We start from the raw sequence: 18,234 nt of genomic DNA, 5'->3' as shown, positions 1-18,234 counted from the left end.
AACTTTTTAAACAAGTCTGTTTATTGAAAGAATCTGAAAATAGTAATAAGGCTTTCGACAACATTTAACAAATTTTCAAGATATTAACAATATGAAACATTAAGAATTTACTTCAAAAAATCCCAAGTTTTCTAAATCACTCCAAATCATGCTCCTTTCAGACTTGCTTTTTTTTTTTTTTTTTTTGTCTAAATGAACGACCTGAATTCCGAACGCCACTCTCTTTTGGACCTAAAGCCAAGTTTTGGTTCGGCCCCCTCTCTGCCCCAGGGAGGCCGGGCGGCGGGCCTCTGGCGGTGCCCCGTGCCCGTGGGCAGGTGGTGGTGAGGGCCCACCTCCCTTCCGAGCCCCACGCCGACTGCCGAGCTCCACAGACGCTGAACCACGGACGCGGCAGACGCGGGCGCCCAGGCTGCACAGCCCGCCGTGCGGAGACCCCCGGCCGAGGGTGGTGGCACCCGGGGCCCCGGAGCCTTTCTAGCAGCTCCAGAATGAGGCCTGTGACCCTCCAGGAGAGCAAGGCCCAGCCCCGTCCCTTCCGTTCTTGCCACCTTAACAGGTTAATGATGTAGCTCAAAGAGAAATCAGTCACTCTGAAACAGACGCCCGACTGGAGGACATCTGTCAGGCAACAACCAGCAGGGGCCGGAGCCCCGCGCACACGCCCTGCGCGGCCGGAGGGGCCACTGGAATGCTGGCAGTTTCCTCGCAAGCCCAAGACGCCCAGGGAGAAGCGAGAGCAGAAAGGACACAAAACGTCCCAGCACCGCCTTCCTCGCTGACCGGTGGCTTCCCGAGGGAGAAGCACCCTTCGCTCCTGGACCGTCACCTCTACGGCGACGATGCGGAACACAGTGGTCCCAGCACACGGCGTCACACAGAACGCGTGCAAACATCGGAACAAGGCTCCATTTCCCAACAGTACAAATCCCCTTCCCTCTTAAATCTTCAGAGTGTACAATAAAATCTGTACATAGCAGTTCAGAAAGTTTAAAATCATCTCTACAAAGTAGACACAGGATTTAAAATATCTTCCAGGGTGCAGAGGACGCCGTCCCGGCTTCGTGAGGAATGTGTGTGTGGGCCTGACCCCCTACCAGGCGTCGTCCGCAGGGCCGGTGGGGCCACAGCGCTGGCACCTGTCACCCCACGGCAGGGAGGAGAGGAGGGCTGGGGGCCACGGCGGGGAGGCCCAGACGGAGGCGCAGGAGGGAGAGGGGACCCTCCGCTCGTCAGCCGATCAAACCAAACCGCTCTCTGCAGAAGCGTCCCCTCCGGGTCCTTTCGGCGAAAAAGGTGCAAGATTTAAGGGGGAAATCGTGGTAGCTTCAAGTGAGATTTTTGGCTACGAGACATTTATTTTCGACATGGAAAGACAGATCAATCCGTTCTGATCCCCTCTGAATTTCAATAGACTGATTTAAGCACAAGTTTCCTGACAAGAAATTACAAAAAGCACGTCCAGCCGGGTGTCCCTGCCCCAGGACCCAGGCTCCGACCCACAACACGGGTAAGCATGGTGTCTGCTTCAGAGTCCCCCGCCGTCACTCACTTTTCTTGTTTAGAAATGCAAAAAAGAAGTCAGATTTAAAATGTTAAAAACAGCTGATCTGGTCGACGAAAGGCAGATCCCGGCTCTTCCTCTGGCTACAGACCAAAGCGCCGTGACCCGTGACGCCTGCGCGCGGGGCGCACGGCACACGTGCTCAGGCCAGCCCGCTCCCGGAGGGCGAGGGGAAGGAGGCAGCAGAACGGCTTTGGGACTCTGGGGTCCCGGGTGTGGACAGCAGGAGCTCAGGCCTAGCCCTCCTCCCCCTCCTCCCCCTCGTCCTCCTCCTCCTCCTCCTCCTCCTCTTCTTCTTCCTCCTCCTCCTCCTCCTCCTGGAAGTACGCCTGCTTCTTCCGCACGTTCCAGTGCAGACACTGCGCCAGGCTCTCAAACCAGTCGCTCACGGGGTCTCGGACGCAGATGGAGGGAAGTGGGTAGCAAGAGGTAGTGATGCTGATGCTGAGGCAGGGGGGCAACGCGGCACAAACAGGTGAGCCCCCGGCACCAGGCCGAGACCCCTCCCCAAGGGCCATGTCCACCCCAGCCCGGCTGGGAACCGTGTCTGTGCTGCTCACGCTACTGGCTTCACAGCCCGGGGCCTGTCTCACCTTCTAGACAGCTACGGGCGGGGGGCTCAGCGGAGCTCCAGGGCGGGCCGGGGGGAGGGACCGTGGGTCTGTCGCCCGCGTACAGCAGAACGTGGGGCCACATGCTGCGCGTGCGACCAGCTGCCCGACAGGCACCAGTCCGCATCCCCTCCCCGGTGACGGAGCTCTGCCTACGGGGCCTGTACCTCCCGGGCCCGCCCTGCCCCGGCCCCGCGGCGCACACACCTGTCTCCGTGGCGGATCTCCTGTCTCTTCCGTCCATCGAAGGACACCCACGCAGTGTTCCTGGCTTCCGGTGACAGCATGATCTGAAGGAAGGGGTCAAGCGGGACAGGTAGGTGTGGGCTCGTGAGTGCCGCTGAGCACCTCGACCCCCACCCCGGGAGGGCGGCACCGGTCGGGAGGAACCACGGAGGTGTCCACAGCACCCACACTATGCCAAGGCGGTCCCAGGCCCTGAAGGGATTAGTGTATGTCTCGCCGACACCAGCCCTGGGAAACAGGACCGGCGGTGGTGAGGCCCAGCCGCTGCCCATCTGCCCAGGGTTAGGGACACTGGCCAGGGGTCTGGGTCCAGTCCTCTCTGTGACCTGCAGACATGGCCCTGTGCACCAGGGCTCACGGCCGGGGCTCTCGGCCGGGGCACACCGGCCTAGGGCGGACCGAAGGAGGGAGCGTGAGGCAGGCAGGCAGACAGCGGAGACGGGGGAGCAGCAGCGGGTGCCATGTGCACGCCAGGCCCAAGGCCCCCAGTCCTCGCTCGGCGTCCCTCACCCTGCCCCCACCCAGTAGGGACTGTCTCTGCCCCTTAAGGGCCCACAGCCCGGCTCTCAGGGCTGCCCCTGCCAACTGGACAGACAAGGATGAGAGTGAGGCCCCCTCCCACACCCAGCAAGGGAGGAAGGGCCCACGGCCCAGTATGTGCTGGGGTCTCAGCCGGGGGCATGGGGGGTGGTCAGCATCGCAGGTCCCAGACGAGAGCTCAAGCCAGAAAGGGTGGAGGGTGGACTCTGACCTTCAGCTCGACCCCCGCGGGGACCACGATGGGCCGGAATGACAGCGAGTGGGGGCAGATGGGCGTGATCATGATGGCCGGCACGTTGGGGTGGATCATGGAGGCCCCGGCGGCGGCCGCATACGCCGTGCTGCCCGTCGGGGTGGAGACGATCACCCCTGGTGGACAGGCCGCAGGGTCACTCTCCGTGGGCTCCTGCCCACCCCCACCCCGCGGGACCCCGGGCGCCCACCTACCGTCACCCTGTACCGTGGTGATGAGATGCCCGTCCAGGTAGACATCCACATTGGACAGGTATGAGGAGGGGCCTCTGTCGATCACCACCTCGTTCAGGACCTGGGGGGACGAGGCCACCGCACACTGGGAGGGGCCGGCAGGGCTGCCCCGGGTGGTCCGCCCAACAGGCACCCACACTGTTCCCGGACTCTCTGGGAGGCCCTGAGGTCAGGCCCCTCCCACCCCTCACCCCACTCCGGAGTCCTCCCACCTTGTGCCTTTCCCCGAGGCCACGTGACAGGCAGGGCAAGGCCTGGGGTCCGCGAGGGCACGTGCCCACACACCTGGTACTGCATGGCCTGCTTCCCAGCCTCCGCGGCCAGGTCCGCGGCCAGCACTCCGTTCTCGCTGACCCCCGTTGGGGACGGCCGTCTTCTTCCCTCTGAGTTCCTTCACGACCCTGACCTTCAGCCGGCTCCGAAGAATGACAGCCGCGTTGCCTGGGGGCCAGCAGGGATGGGGTGGCGGCACCCACAGGAGGCAGAGGCACCCCTGCTTGACCGGGGGCCGCCCGCCTTCTCCCAGCTCCAGAGCAACACGTCTGTGTCTTCTGTGAAAGTCACTTCGCTGCTACCAACCAGCACACACGTACCTTCACGCGTGGCCTCAACTTCTCAACGTTAGGCAGAAATGTCTGAACCATGCAAAATTTTTAAATCTCTGAATCCCGAAACACTTACGAAGTGTTGTTCTGTATGTCGTTGAAAAACCCAAACACCAAGTGAGAAGACAATCCCATATTCAGAACTGCTTGAGGGTTCCAGAACATTCCCACTTACCCTGTATCACCTGAGTAACTTGGGACTGGAAGTTCTCAAAGTTGAAGGGGGTCAGGAAGCCCAGGGAACCCAGATGGAACGCCATGACCGGAGGCACGCTGCCCTGTGAGCCAACGAGGCAGGTCGGTCAGATGGCCGATCCACTCAGAAGCCACCCGACTTGACCCCGGCACCGACGGACCCGCCCCTGACCGTCTCCGGGAGGGGACAGGCACACGAGTGCATGGTCGGTGCCGACTCGAGTGACCACACGGGAGGTCAGCAGGCGGTCCGGGAGGCCGGGGGGGGGGGGTAGTGGTGTACAGAGCCGATGAGAAACAAAGGCGACAGGACCGACCTGCCTGCTGGCCACGGAGGGCAGGGGGAGGGGCTGAGGGCAGCACGCAGGACCCTAGGGGAGCCCGCATGCCTCACCTTCTAACACACCCCAGCCGGGGCCCTCCGGGGCCTGCCTTGCGGAGAGGGAAGGTGGGCTCCTGGGCAGACCCCCACCTCTGCCGTGGCCCCGTCACCTTGGCCACGAGGCGCCAGCTCTGCTTTGTGGGTGCCACGCGCCTGAGGAGCCGCAGCAGCCCCCCCTTCCTCTGGCCACTCCCTCTGCCCAGCCCGGGCTTGTATGCCCACCTCTCCCACCGACCCCATGCCCCCGACGGAGGACGGGGACGCCGGGCCTATCTGGCCGGAGACCTGGACAGAGCAGAGGCGCCATTTGCCGTGACTTGCAAACCTGCTCTTTGGCCAAATAACCCAACTAATAAATATATCTGGTCTGTGTCAGAGTAAGAGCACCGAAGCTCCTCGCCCCGTGGTATAAAGCCACAGGTACAAGGGATGGAAACCCTCACTGGGGAAGCGCCTCCTCACGCAACACCGAGACTGGAACCACCTGGAAACCTCACCTGGAAGAGGGAGGAGGCATAAAGCAGGGTCCCATCCCCTCCCAGGCATATGATGAAATCGATCTGATTGGAAATGTCATCATAATCTAGAAAACAGAACAACAAACACAAGACAAGGAGTCACAGTAGGCCTCGAGGCCCCACAGGGCGCTGCTGCCCATGATGGGGCAGAGCACTAGAAGCTTCCGCCAGGTCCAGGGCAATGATGCCAATGAGCTGCGTGACAGAGCCGAGGACAAACTCACCTTCTCTGAAGGTGCAGAATTTCTTCTTCACTGGTCCAAAGTTGTCATCGCTCACTATGGCAGGGTCTTCTAGAACTTTCTTCTCCACGTACACAATCATGTTGTTCTCCTGGAAGGGAGACAAGCACGTCAGCTCGGCCAGCAAGAGCCAGTTCAGGTCACGCTGCTCTTGCGTAAAGCCTCCTTTTAAGTCTTAGCATCTTATTTTTAAAAATATATTTATTTAGGGGAGCCTGGGTGGCTCAGTCGGTTAAGCGTCTGACTTCAGCTCAGGTCAGGATCTCAACAGTCCGTGGGTTCAGGCCCCGCATCAGGCGCTGTGCTGACGGCTCGGAGCCTGGAGCCTGCTTCGGATTCTGTGTCTCCCTCTCTCTCTGCCCCTCCCCTGCTCGTGCTCTCTCTCAAAAGTGAATAAACATTAAAAAATTTTTAAAATCATACCTCTTTATAAAAAAATAATAAAAATAAAGTTATTTATTGAAATTCAAGTTAGTTAACAAACAGTGTAGTAGATTTCAGGAGTAGGCCTTAGCATTTTATGATGAAGGGAGAAAATGATGCCTTAGTCCTGGCCAGAGATTGCTTCCGACCTGTCCATCCAGATTTCCCTCTCTCCGGAGGCTCTGTGACACCCGCCTATGGAAGTCACTTCCCTGAAACTGGCCTCCTGACTTGGCCAGCTCTGGGATCAGAGAGCCAGAACCTGGGCAGGAGGCCAGCTCCCCCCCTCCATCTACGGCCCCAGTGAGCACGGAGCCTTGGCAAGCATGTCCCCCAATCTCCAGAGTGCAATCCAGCCAACGTGAATGAAACGGGGGTGCAGAGGGGAGTCCTGGGGTCGCCACCCCCCAGCCTGGCTCACTCGCCTCCATCAGGTACACACAGAGCTCCTTGAAGGGCTGCAGCAGGCTGGCGTCCCGGATCTTCTTGATGACAAGAACACTCTTTGGGGACTTGTTCCACGTCAGCCGCTGGCTGGCAGGGTCCTGGATGTGCCTGTGAGGGGAGAGGAGCGTCTGCACAGGTGCACTGCGTCCGAGGACACACGTCTTCTCGGGCCCCGGGCCGAGTGCCGGAAGCCGCCTGCTCACGCCGCTCAGCCGGGGGCCTGTGTGGCCAGTACGGGCCTGACCCCCTGGAATGTTCGCAGGCTGCCCTCCTTCTAGCTGCTCGTCCCACTGCCCGCCCCCCCCCCCCCGGGCCCTTGCTGCCCGCTGCACCCATGACTCGCCTGTGCAGCCCTGGACCTCACGTGTGCCTGCTCTAACGATGCTCACAGACTGATGGTTCCTCTGGAGCAAACATCACCCACGGATGCTCGAGAGGAGACCCAACCAGAGCTGCTCTTTGCTCCGTACCCTCCCTGCATCGAGGACAGCAGGCTTCCCACAAACACTCACACCAGCCGACTGGGGACTCTGTCCCCAGGGACCACTGAAGACCCCCCCCCCCCCCGCCCCGCCCCAGGACACAGGCTTCCTACGGACTTGTATGGGAGGGATATGGCCCCGTAGCTACACCACGGCATGAACGACTCAGGTGACCCTTAACTTTTACACTTAAAACTCACACTGTTAAAAACTGCGTGGCAGGGGCCCCTGGGGGGCTCAGTCGGTTGGGCGTCCAACTCTTGATTTCGGCTCAGGTCGTGATCTCCCGGTTTCATGGGTTTGAGCCCCGAGTCAGGCTCCATGCTGACAGTGCGGAGCCGGCTTGGGATTCTCTCCCCGCTGCCCCACGTCTCTCTGATCCTTCTCTACTTTCTCTCTCTCTCTCTCAAAAATAAATTAAAAAGGTGGGTGGCAGGATCATAGGGCAAACTACTCAGTGTGACCCCAGTAGTGACCACACATCATTACACCTTTGTCCAAATCACAGAGCACAGCAGCGAGTGACCCTCTGTAGACCAGGGAGACCACGCCATGTCCCCGTCCTTCGGCGGCGGCCACAGACGGCCCCTCGGAGGGGAGGGTGATGGTGGGGGTGGGGGCACATGGGAATCTCTGCAGCCGCACCTCAGTTTTCTGTGAACTGAAAACTGCCCAAATAATAGGGTCTGATTCTTTTTTCCTTTTGGGAGAGAGAAATGTATGAGCTGGGGAGAGGGGCAGAAAGAGGGGGGTGAGGGAGAGACAGAGAGAGAGAAGCAGGCTCCACACTCAGCGCAGAGCCCAACAGGGGACTCGATCCCACGACCCTGGGATCACGACCTGAGCCGAAATCAAGAGTCGGATGCTCAACCGACGGAGCCCCCCAGGAACCCCAGGGTCTAATTTTTTACACAGCTCTCGAGCACCCTGCCCTCTGGGGTTCCCAGAGCTCTGACTCGGTCACGGCCGGTACAGGGGACGTGGGGAGGCCGTGCACACCGTGGTGCATGGGTGGTGGGTCTGCGTTGAGGGCACAGCGTCCCACGGGAGGTAGACCCCCCCCCTAGCTGGGACTCCGGCTCCTGGTAAAGCCTCGGCGAACACCCATCCCCACCCGCCTGGAACCGGCTGGGACTCACGTGGCAAAGGAGCTGCAGGGAGCAGAGCGCCCACAGGCCGGCCACGACCCTCAGCCGGGTGGCAAAGTCCTCAAAGCCGCACTGCGTGTCGGCAGAAAGACTTCCCTTTCCTACCAAGTCCCCAACTTAGACACCTGCTCCAAGTCGTGCCTCGAGGGGCAGCGGCTTCCCTTGAACATTTCAGAGCCCCACAAATAACCTCCAAAACCGCGACCCAGACCAGCAGTATGAGAGATGTGGCTTCCGATCTCATCCGGTTACTGACGGACCGTCACTCACCCTTTCCAGGCGTCTCTGCAAGGGGAGGGGTCGCTCATAACATCCTCTATGAGCTTCATCGCCCGCCCAGGTCACACGCATCGCTCACGAGCAGAACGCCGCTGCCTTGTGCATAGCATTTCGGTCACACCGGCCCCCAAAACTCTCCACTGCACATCTGCACTATCAACTTAATTTCTGCAACCTCGGCCCTGAAAGCCCAACAGCCCGAGAGTGACTTCTGAGAGGCTGTATAAAACAACTAAGGCCAAAAGGCTCCCTCAAGTTAAAAATCAAACAAATCTTATTTAATCTCTTCACCGTTCACACAATCCTCTTGGCCAATCATGTATCTGAAACAAAAAGTCGTTGGGATCACTTTCAACGGCAAAGCTGGACCTGAGGGGCCCTGCTCCCCACTAAGCTGGCTGGTAGTGCTCGGCCGCCCTCAGAGGTCGGGACGTGCTCTGTCCAGCGCCCCGGGTGCAGTGGCACGTCCCAGCCACACAGGAATCCGAGCTGGGCCGTGGAACCGGCTCAGCCCCGTGGGAGGAGCTGTCAGGCCTCGGGTCAGGTGGAGGGGGGTGCGCTCCCCCAACACGGTCACCGTTTGGCTGCGGGCCTCAGGACAAGCAAGGACGGCTCGAATACCGCTGCCCAGGTCAAAGCCCCCTCACCGCTGACTCAGGTGGGCACGGCCCGCGGCCCCTCTGGCCCTCAGACTCGGCTGTGCCCAGCCGAAGCCACCACAGTGCGTCCTGGGTGCCGACCGTGACTCAGCTCCCTGCTGGGTCACCTGCGAGGTGGGATGCTGACCCTTCCCCAGCACACAGGCTGTGGGTGTCAGATGGGAGTCAAGGACACCTGACCAATCTGAGCCACTGCCCAGTAAGCCAAAGGCAATCGGTTGTTGGCAATTCCACACGTTTCAACATACGAGAAGACGCACACACGTTCACGGTGAAATTTTAGACAATAAAACAGGAAGTAAAATTTCTTTGTAATCCAGCCCTCTGTGCTATCTTGTTTTCACACATTAGGAAAGATGTTAGGTTAGGACACGCGGAGACCCGCCCCAGCCAGGTTCCACACCGGAGAGGGGCAGGTACAGGTGGAGAAAAGGAGCCCTGTCCCCCAGAAGTGGCAGTCCCACCAGACTGTGCTGAGCACACGGGCTAGAAAGGGCCGAGAAGGCTGCTCACTCCTCAAACCCAACCTGCAGCCCAGGGGCACTTCTGGGGTATCCGCCCCTCTGCTTGGAGTCCCCCACTGAACCACCCATCTGACCTGCCTGAGGCCCACGAGGCCCGCACACGCCGCCTCCCTCTGTGTGGGGGGGGGGGGACTGTGGCTCAGCTGGAGTGAATGACAGCTAATCAAGGCTGCACGGTGAGAGGCCGCCCGTGGCGGCACTTAGGCCGACCTGAGTGACGAGGAGAGAGAACAGTTCTTCCAAGACCAGGAAGTGCAGGGAGGGGCCCTCAGGCAGCTGGTGAAAGGCCAAGACGGGGCCAGGCTGGGCAGAGCACACGGGAAGGCCTGGGGAGTGGGAGAGGCGGGGCTGGAGCAGCAGCAGGTGGCTGGGGCTCTGGGCTTGGGGGCGCCTGGTGGGCCCACTGCCCACGGGGCTGCTGCACGGGGTGGGCCGAGGGGCACCAGAGGGGCCGCAGCAGATGGGCAGAGGTCTGCGTCCTGAGCCTGGCTGCAGACAGCGCCTGGATGGAGCAGAGACACTGAGGCCTCGCTCCAGCACCCAGGCTTGGCCCCCAGAGTCTGCAAGAGGCAGGGCCGCCACATCAGTGGGTCTCACGGGTCACAAGATGTCCCAGTTTGCACAGCAATTCCCTGGGCAGCCTGGAGGTGGCAGTATCGGTGCCGTCCCGGTCCCCTGTGCTGACCGCCCGGAACCGGTTCAGAAGGGCTGTGACCTGAAACCTGGGGTCCCCACTGCTGGCGCTGTGTCACAGACAGCAAAGACCCCCAGACCAGCCAGTCGTGGAAGCACACCTGGGCCCACGGGCCTCACCCCTGTGTAAAATGTGGGATCCCCACAGCTCGCCCTGAAGGGGGGGGTCCTGTTGGGGGTTCCTCAAGAGGCCTGGACTGCAGGGAGGCTGGGAAGCTCGTCACAAGGGTCAGGGTGGGATGGAATTCTGACCGTTTAACAGAAAGCACTAACATCAGTAAGTGTATGTTTTTCACGAGATATGAACCAGACCCAGACCATCTCACAGAGCCCCGCACAAAACTCTCGCCCCTCTGGAACTCCCCAAGTACTAGATGGGAGAAGCTGGAGACTCACTGAGAGTCCAGACAAATAACCTCCATTGCTTAGCTTTTACAGCGTCTCATCTGGGCACCTCGTGGCCACCGCAGAGGCACTGGGAGTCCCGGCCACACGCCCCCACCCAGAGCGCCAGGAACAGCCGCACCCGTACGGTGGGGTGTCTCGCAAAAGCGAACACAGGCTTTTGAAAAATCCAGCTGATGTCTCTGTATTTTAGAAATAATTAGGGGTGCCTGGGTGGCTCAGTTGGTTGAGCGTCTGACTCGATTTCGGCTCCGGTCTCAGAGTCGCGCTCCGTGTTGGGCGTGGAGCCTACTGAAGATTCTCTCTCTCCCTCTGCCCCTCCCCCACTCACACGTGCACTGTCTCTCTCTCAAAAAAAAAGGGTAATTCAAGGAGAAGCATGTCTGACCCAGCCAGTGTAGCGTGTGAAATATACCGGATTCCTCCCAGACTTTTTACTATAGAGAACAAACCGGTAACCCTAAAGATCACAGTCGAAGCCCACCCGGCCTGCGGTGCCTGAGAAGCAGAGCCTGGCCGGACCCCCGTCCGCTGTCTGCAGGGCAGTGGGGCCCCTCGTCCGTTGGAGCCGGTGGAGATGCCCTGTGGCTCCTGCTGACTCATCAAGTCGACCTCTCACTCCCCGTGTCAGGACACCCCACGGCGCGGCGATCCCGCGACAGCACGACCTCCCAAGGAGCAACCCCAGCACTCACATGATGGTCTGGGGGTTCTGCAGTACGCAGGCCTTTGGTCCAAACGTGGTCACCGGGCACGGCCCGTGCAGAGAGCGTGTCCTCCTGTGTGGAGAGGGGACACGGCAGGTGAGCAGACCTAGGTACAGATATCAGACCCTCGGAAAGATGTGCACTCCATCCCTTGCCCGGCGTCCACGCGACGGACCCTGGGGGTGCGCAGTGCTGCCTCTGAGCCTCGCACAACTCTCTGCGCAGCATCAGCAATCAGAGATGCTTGGGGCGCACCCGAGCGCTCCTTAGGAAAAGGACCCCAAACCAGCGCAGGTGCCCAGGCCCCACCCCAGAAAAAGGGAAGGCGACCTCCGGGGACAGGTCTGAAAATCTGAACTGGAGCAGTCTCTCTCACCCAGTCTGTCTGAGGACCAGTCCTCGGGTCCATACCTGGGAATCAAGACCTGAGAGGCCCTCCCTGAATTATCTAGATTAAAATGATCTGGATTAACAATCTAGATTAAAACTCGAAGGAGTGAGGAGGACACCCCCATGGTGACAGCGCATGGAGTGGGCTATGAGAACCTCGGGGAAACACAGGTCACGGTGGGTCTTACTCAGCGAGTGTTTAATTTAAGTTCGCTGCTCAAGAACCGGGATGACTGGGCACATTCCTCTCTCCTTCCTCCGCCAATACCCACAGGCAGAGGCTACCCTTGACCTCTGTCACCATGCCAGGGTCTGCGGTCTCTGAACGAGAAAGGGTGTGGACTGAACCCCACAAAACCAACAACCGAAAGCAGTCCTGCCGGGAACACGAAATCCCTGCGCTGCGTGCGGTGGCCGGGAAGCAGACCGACGGAAAACTCAGGCCAAGGCCAAGGCCAAGGCCACGGTGCTGTGGCCGCCTCTCCCACGCGTGTGGGTTACAGCTGTCCACACAGAAGACCGTACCAGCACTGCGCGCCATCCAAGAGAAGGGTGCTTCGGGTTCGTCCCCCTCTCCTGAGAGAACTACCCGCTTTTTACCAAAATCTCCCCTGGCATTTGATAGATGTGACCCTTGCTTGCTTCTACCTGAAACTCACCACACTTATTGTTCCAGAAGCCAGGGCGACACCCACAGGCGCATCGCAATGCCGCCCGGCAGGCCGCTCCACGCGAAGCTCTGAGCGCTGTGACCTGAGCGCTCTGTGCGAAGACACGCACGGCAGGCTCGCGGGGGGAGGGCACGCCGGGCCAGTGCTCGCCTGACACCCCGCGGCCATGCTCAGCCCTCCACCAGCCCTGCCACAGTGTGGGGCCTGCTGACGCCTCGGGGCAGTGCCCACACCCCCAAACACCCAGAGTTAGCGCGGGCACTGGCTGTTAAGGCAGAAAAGGACAGTCACGCTGTGCTGGTGCCATCTGGGGAGCCGCGCCAGGTGGGCGTCCGTCCCCTGCTCTTGGGACCCAGCCCCACCCCTCCTGCCGCCCACACGTCCCAGTCAGCATCCACCGCCCCATCTGCATCCATCCACTCCTGAAAAGAACCTCAGTCACGGCTTTAGGAAGTCAGAGTGTGCAGGTGAGGACGGGGGCCAGAGGGGGGCCTTCGTACCTGAACTCTTTGGTGCTCGCCAGGGCGGGCGAGGCCGACAGGCTGCGGGACTTGGCCCGTCCCCGGGTGGGATGGCCGGGCCCCCAGGCCTCGTCCCCATGGCATGCGGAGCAGCGGTAAGAGGCCGAGTCTGTGCCAGGCGCCTTGCTCACGCTGACTTTCTCTTGTTCTGTTTCCATGGTGGGTAAATGAGGCCTTGGATCAGAAGAACACTGATGCCTTGATAAAACAAATAAAGTAAGTGAACACATATGCACAAAACGACATATACACACACGCATGCACCCATTATGCATGCATAATGCGAAATGGCTCGAGTCCTATTTGCCAAAGGACTTGAGATAGTCTCTTTCTATCCCATTCTACCCGAAGGATATTTAAGAATTCAGGAACCTGCCTGTGGTTTTTAGTGAATCTAAAGGTCAAAGAACGAGAAAGAACTACCTGCTGGGGCTGTGCCAGGTTTCTCCCACAGACAAGGAGAAGGGCCAACTGGGAGGAGAGGTCCCAGGCAGGGGAGATGGCGCGTTACCGAGGGAGGAACCAGTAACTGAGGGTGTCCAGTGTTACACGCCCCTCAGTGCGGGACAGGTACATGGACACACTCAGGGAGCCCAGTGAGAAAGACACACACTGGGCCCTGGGCCCCGCGAACAAGCCTGAATTTTCAATCCAGCACCAATAAAACATTTGTCAAAACTGACCTATTTTAGTTTTTTTTAATAGCTTTTTTAAACGTTTATTTATTATTTTTAAGAGACAGAGAGAATGCAAGCAGGGGGAGAGACAGAGAGAGAGAGAGGGAGAGAGAGAGAGAACCCCAAGCAGGCCCATGAAGTGTGAGATCATGACCTGAGCCCAAGTCAGACGCTTAACTGACTGAGCCCCCCAAGCACCCGTGACCTATTTTAGGCTTTTTTTTTTATTTTATTTTTTAACATTTATTTGTTTTCGAGACAGAGAGAGACAGAGCATGAACGGGGGAGGGTCAGAGAGAGAGGGAGACACAGAATCCGAAGCAGCACCAGGCTCTGAGCTGTCAGCACAGAGCCCGACGCGGGGCTAGAACTCACAGACCGCGAGATCATGACCTGAGCCCAAGTCGGATGCTTTACCGACTGAGCCACCCAGGCGCCCCCTGACCTATTTTAGTCTTAAAGAAAACTCAATTTCCAAACTCTAGTGAAGGTAGAGAAGCTTATCTTCCGACAACAGTACAATAAAATCAGGAAAAGACAAAAAAGTAGGAACAAAGGAAACAATCCTGCAACACTCGGGAACGCGTGAGTTTCCTCCTAGCCGACTCACGGATCAAAACGAGCACCAAGCCAACATCACAACATATCGCAGCGACAAGAATAATGTAAACACAAGCCAAAGTCTAGGCTGCTCCAGTGAGCTGTGCTGAAGTGTCTGAGAATGAAGGGTAGTGAGCTGAGATTTAACCCTGTCAAGCTAGGAGAGGAATAAAAGAAGCCTAAGAAAGGAAGAGGTGACCAAAGTAGAGGCGGAAATGAGCACGCAGGACAATCTGCAGAACAGCAGAGTTGGGGGAAAGGAGGATGCCGGGGGCAGCGCAGACCAAGGGGCTACACGGGCAGTGGTCTACGCAAACCGTGGCCAGCCCCCCTCAGGGCGAGGGCGACGGGGCCCCTGGGGGAGAGCAGGCGGGATGAGTTCCTCGAGAAGGGAGACCCCTGAAGGGGACACCCCGGGTGGAACCCAGCAGGGGAACCAGCCGCACAACCCACTTCACAGGGACCGGGAGAGATGACAACACACATGACAAAGCCACGCGTTCCACAGAAGGGTCGAGGACAGCAGAGGCTGGCACTGGGGGGGGAGGAGGCACGAGGGAAGCTCAGAGCCCACGGACAGGAAGGGCCTCGGTGCTCAGGTCAGAGGTGACGGTGTCCCTGCACTCCCACCCTGGCCGTACCTTCCAACCCCCTGAGGAGCTTCGGAAAATAGTCCCTACACCCAACCCAGGCCAAAGGCACCAGTAGTTTGTTGCAATTTTTTTTAAGTAGGCCTCATGCTGGGCATGGAGCCCAGCTTGGGGCTTGAACTCACGACCCTGAGAGCAAGACCTGAGCTTAGATCAAGGGTCAGACGCTTAACCTAGGTGTCCCAAGAGGCATCAGCAGTTTTTTGGTTTGTTTTTTGTTTTTCAATGTTTATTTATCCTGATACAGAGCATGCATAGGGGGCAGGGCAGAGGAAGAGAGCAAGAGAATCCCACGTAGGCTCCACGCTGTCGGCGCACAGCCTGACGTGGGGGCTCCAACGCACGGCCCTGGATCGTGACCTGAGCCGAAACCGAGAACTGGATGCTTAATGGACTGAGTCGCGCAAGTGCCCTGGCATCAGCTCCGCAAGTGATTCTAAATTTTAGCTGGAGTTGACAACACTACTCTAGTAGATTAATATCCTCCTAGCTTGAGAAACACTGATGTTTTATCCAAATATATGAAAAAAATTTTTTTTATTGTTTTTTCAATGTTTATTTATTTTTGAGAGACAGAGAGAGATGGAGTGTGAGTAGGGAAGGGGCAGAGAAAGAGGGAGACACAGAATTCAAAGCAGGCTCCAGGCTCTGAGCTGTCGGCACAGAGCCCGATGCAGGGCTCGAACCCACGAACCGTGAGATCATGACCTGGGCCGAAGTCGGACGCCCGACCAACTGAGCCACCCAGGCGCCCCGAAAAAATCTTTAATAAAAACCAAAATGTACAAAAACATGTCTGGTATAACCACTCCTATTCGATACTGTACTGGAGGCCACAACCAGTGTAATATGGCAGGACAACAAAGTACAAGGCATAAAGAAAAAAAAGAAACAAGTAAAACTCTGCCGTCAGGGGTGCCTGGCTGGCTCAGTCGGCGGAGCGTGTGACTCTTGATCTTGGGGTCGTAAGTTTAAGCCCCACACTGGGTGCAGAGACTACTTTAAAAAAACCTGTACTATCAGATGACATGATCTTCTATGTAGAAAATCGTAAGGAATCTACAAAAAAAGTGACTACATCTAATAACTGAGTTTATTAGCAAGGTTACAGAAGAAAAAAATCAATATACAAATGTCAATTATATTTCTGTGTACTAGCAACAAACAATAAGAAATCTAAATTAAAAAAATTTTTTTTTCAACGTTTATTTATTTTTGGGACAGAGAGAGACAGAGCATGAACAGGGGAGGGGCAGAGAGAGAGGGAGACACAGAATCGGAAACAGGCTCCAGGCTCCGAGCCATCAGCCCAGAGCCCGACGCGGGGCTCGAACTCACGGACTGTGAGATCGTGACCTGGCTGAAGTCGGACGCTTAACCGACTGCGCCACCCAGGCGCCCCAAGAAATCTAAATTTAAAAACACCGTTTACGATAGCATTGAAATACAAGATATGGAGGGATATGGTCGACAAAAAAAGTACAAAACCTAATTTGAGTTCTAGGTCATGAGATGTAACATACAGCAAGGAGACTTTTAGCTAATAATAAGAGCGGACCTGGGGCGCCTGGGTGGCGCAGTCGGTTAAGCGTCCGACTTCAGCCAGGTCACGATCTCGCGGTCCGGGAGTTCGAGCCCCGCGTCGGGCCCTGGGCTGATGGCTCAGAGCGTGGAGCCTGTTTCCGATTCTGTGTCTCCCTCTCTCTCTGACCCTCCCCCGTTCATGCTCTGTCTCTCTCTGTCCCAAAAATAAATAAAAACGTGGAAAAAAAAAATTAAAAAAAAAAAAAAAGAGCGGACGTTTGAACGTTGCTAAGAGAAAAGAGCTTACGAGCTGCCATCATAAGGAAACAATCTGGAACTCTGTGCGGTGAGGGATGCTAACTAGACTCGCTGTAGTGGTCACTGCGCCACATATAGATACCGAATCGTTACGTTGTACACCTGAAACTAGTTGGTTACATGCCACTTACACCTCAATAACAGTAAAAGGTGCAAACCCTTCACGCTGAAAATTACAAAACGCTGCTGACAGAAGTGAAGGAAGCACGTAACTGGAGAGACGCGCCGCGTTCCCAGACTGGAGAAGTTGAAGGTCTCCTCAAACCGGTACATAGACTCTTCTCAATTCCCACACACAAAAACCCAGCAGACTTTTCCAAAGAAAATGGCAAACTGATTCTAAAACTCAAATGCAAATGTGGAGGACCTGGAATAACGAGAAGACTGGAAAAGCACACCACCCGACTTCGAGGTCGGTACCGTAACCAGACCGCGTGGTACCGACACAGACACAGACTGAAGGAACAGAAGAGGGTCCACAATGACGCCCTCACACGGATACAATCAATGGATTTTCTTTTCTCTTTTTAAAAATGTGCTTACTTATTTGTAATCAAGTGATCTCTACACCCGACACGGGGCTGCAGCTCACCACCTTGAGGTCAAGAGTCGCCTGCTCCACTGGCTGACCCACAATCGATGGATGTTCGACAGAAGGGTCAAGGTGATTCGACAGAGAGATCGTTTCTTCAAATAGTTCTAGAAAAACTTGGTAGCCATGTCTAAGAGAATAACGTTAAGTTCTTTCCTCACACCACATACAGGCGTAAGTCATTTCATAGGACTTGGCTTTATCGTGCTTTGCACACACCGCGTTTCTTACGAGCTGAAGGTCTGCGGTGACCCCGTGGCGAGCAAGTCTCCCGGCACCACTTTCCACCAGCACTGGCTTACCTTGTGTCTCTGAGCCACATTTTGGTAATTCTCGCACGTTTCAAACTTTTTCTCTATTACCGTACTTGTCATGGTGCTCAGCGATCTCTGAGATTACAATTAGAAGTCTCTTGGGGCACCGCGACCCTGTGCCCACCTAAGACAGCAAACTGGAGAGGTAAGTGCTGTGCGTGTCCTGAAGGCTCCACTGCCTGGCTGGCTCCCCGTCTCTCCCCCTCTCCTCAGGCCTCCCTGCCCTGAGACACAACAATGTTGTCAATGGGCCAATCAATAACCCCACAATCACCTCTAGGTGTCCAAGTGAAAGAAGTCAAACGTCTGTTTGTTTTAAGTAGGCTCCGCCCAGAGTGGGGCCTGAACTCACAACTCTGAGATCAAGGGTCACTTTATTTATTTTTTTTTTAAATTTTTTTTTTCAACGTTTATTTATTTTTGGGACAGAGAGAGACAGAGCATGAACGGGGGAGGGGCAGAGAGAGAGGGAGACACAGAATCGGAAACAGGCTCCAGGTTCTGAGCCATCAGCCCAGAGCCCGACGCCGGGCTCGAACCCACGGACCGCGAGATCGTGACCTGGCTGAAGTCGGACGCTTAACCGACTGCGCCACCCAGGCGCCCCGAAGGGTCACTTTAAATCGAAGCTAGAAATGACCAAGCTCGGTGAGAAGGCGCATTGAAAACCGAGACAGGCTGACAGCTAGGCCTCTGGCCCCAAACAGTGGAGCCGTGGCCACAAAGGAAGAGATCCCGAAGGGCATTAAAAGCGCGCTCCAGTGAACGGACACACAGACGAGAAAGCAAAACGGCCTTCTTGCAGCTCAAACCAGCCACAA

General features: G+C 57.2%; 1 protein-coding gene across 1 annotated transcript in view; it reads right to left on the bottom strand.

Annotated features, from left to right (window-relative positions):
* The window catches only part of NADK (NAD kinase), a 32,857-nt gene continuing 14,623 nt past the window's right edge, over nucleotides 1-18,234 (bottom strand). Inside the window, 12 exon segments of the mRNA XM_047083404.1 lie at nucleotides 1-2,008; nucleotides 2,383-2,465; nucleotides 3,173-3,330; nucleotides 3,409-3,508; nucleotides 3,733-3,804; nucleotides 3,806-3,888; nucleotides 4,228-4,330; nucleotides 5,127-5,212; nucleotides 5,372-5,480; nucleotides 6,238-6,367; nucleotides 11,145-11,228; nucleotides 12,718-12,936. Of these exon segments, the coding sequence (XP_046939360.1) occupies nucleotides 1,801-2,008; nucleotides 2,383-2,465; nucleotides 3,173-3,330; nucleotides 3,409-3,508; nucleotides 3,733-3,804; nucleotides 3,806-3,888; nucleotides 4,228-4,330; nucleotides 5,127-5,212; nucleotides 5,372-5,480; nucleotides 6,238-6,367; nucleotides 11,145-11,228; nucleotides 12,718-12,936 (1,435 nt within the window). The 3' untranslated portion in view covers nucleotides 1-1,800.

This window comes from Lynx rufus, unplaced genomic scaffold, assembly GCF_022079265.1.
Source record: "Lynx rufus isolate CCGP_SWC_20201006 ecotype Redwood Valley unplaced genomic scaffold, mLynRuf1.p SCAF_2, whole genome shotgun sequence".
Lineage (NCBI taxonomy): Eukaryota > Metazoa > Chordata > Mammalia > Carnivora > Felidae > Lynx > Lynx rufus.
The sequence above is the reverse complement of the archived record's forward strand: the minus strand, read 5'-3'. Positions and strand labels throughout refer to the sequence as shown.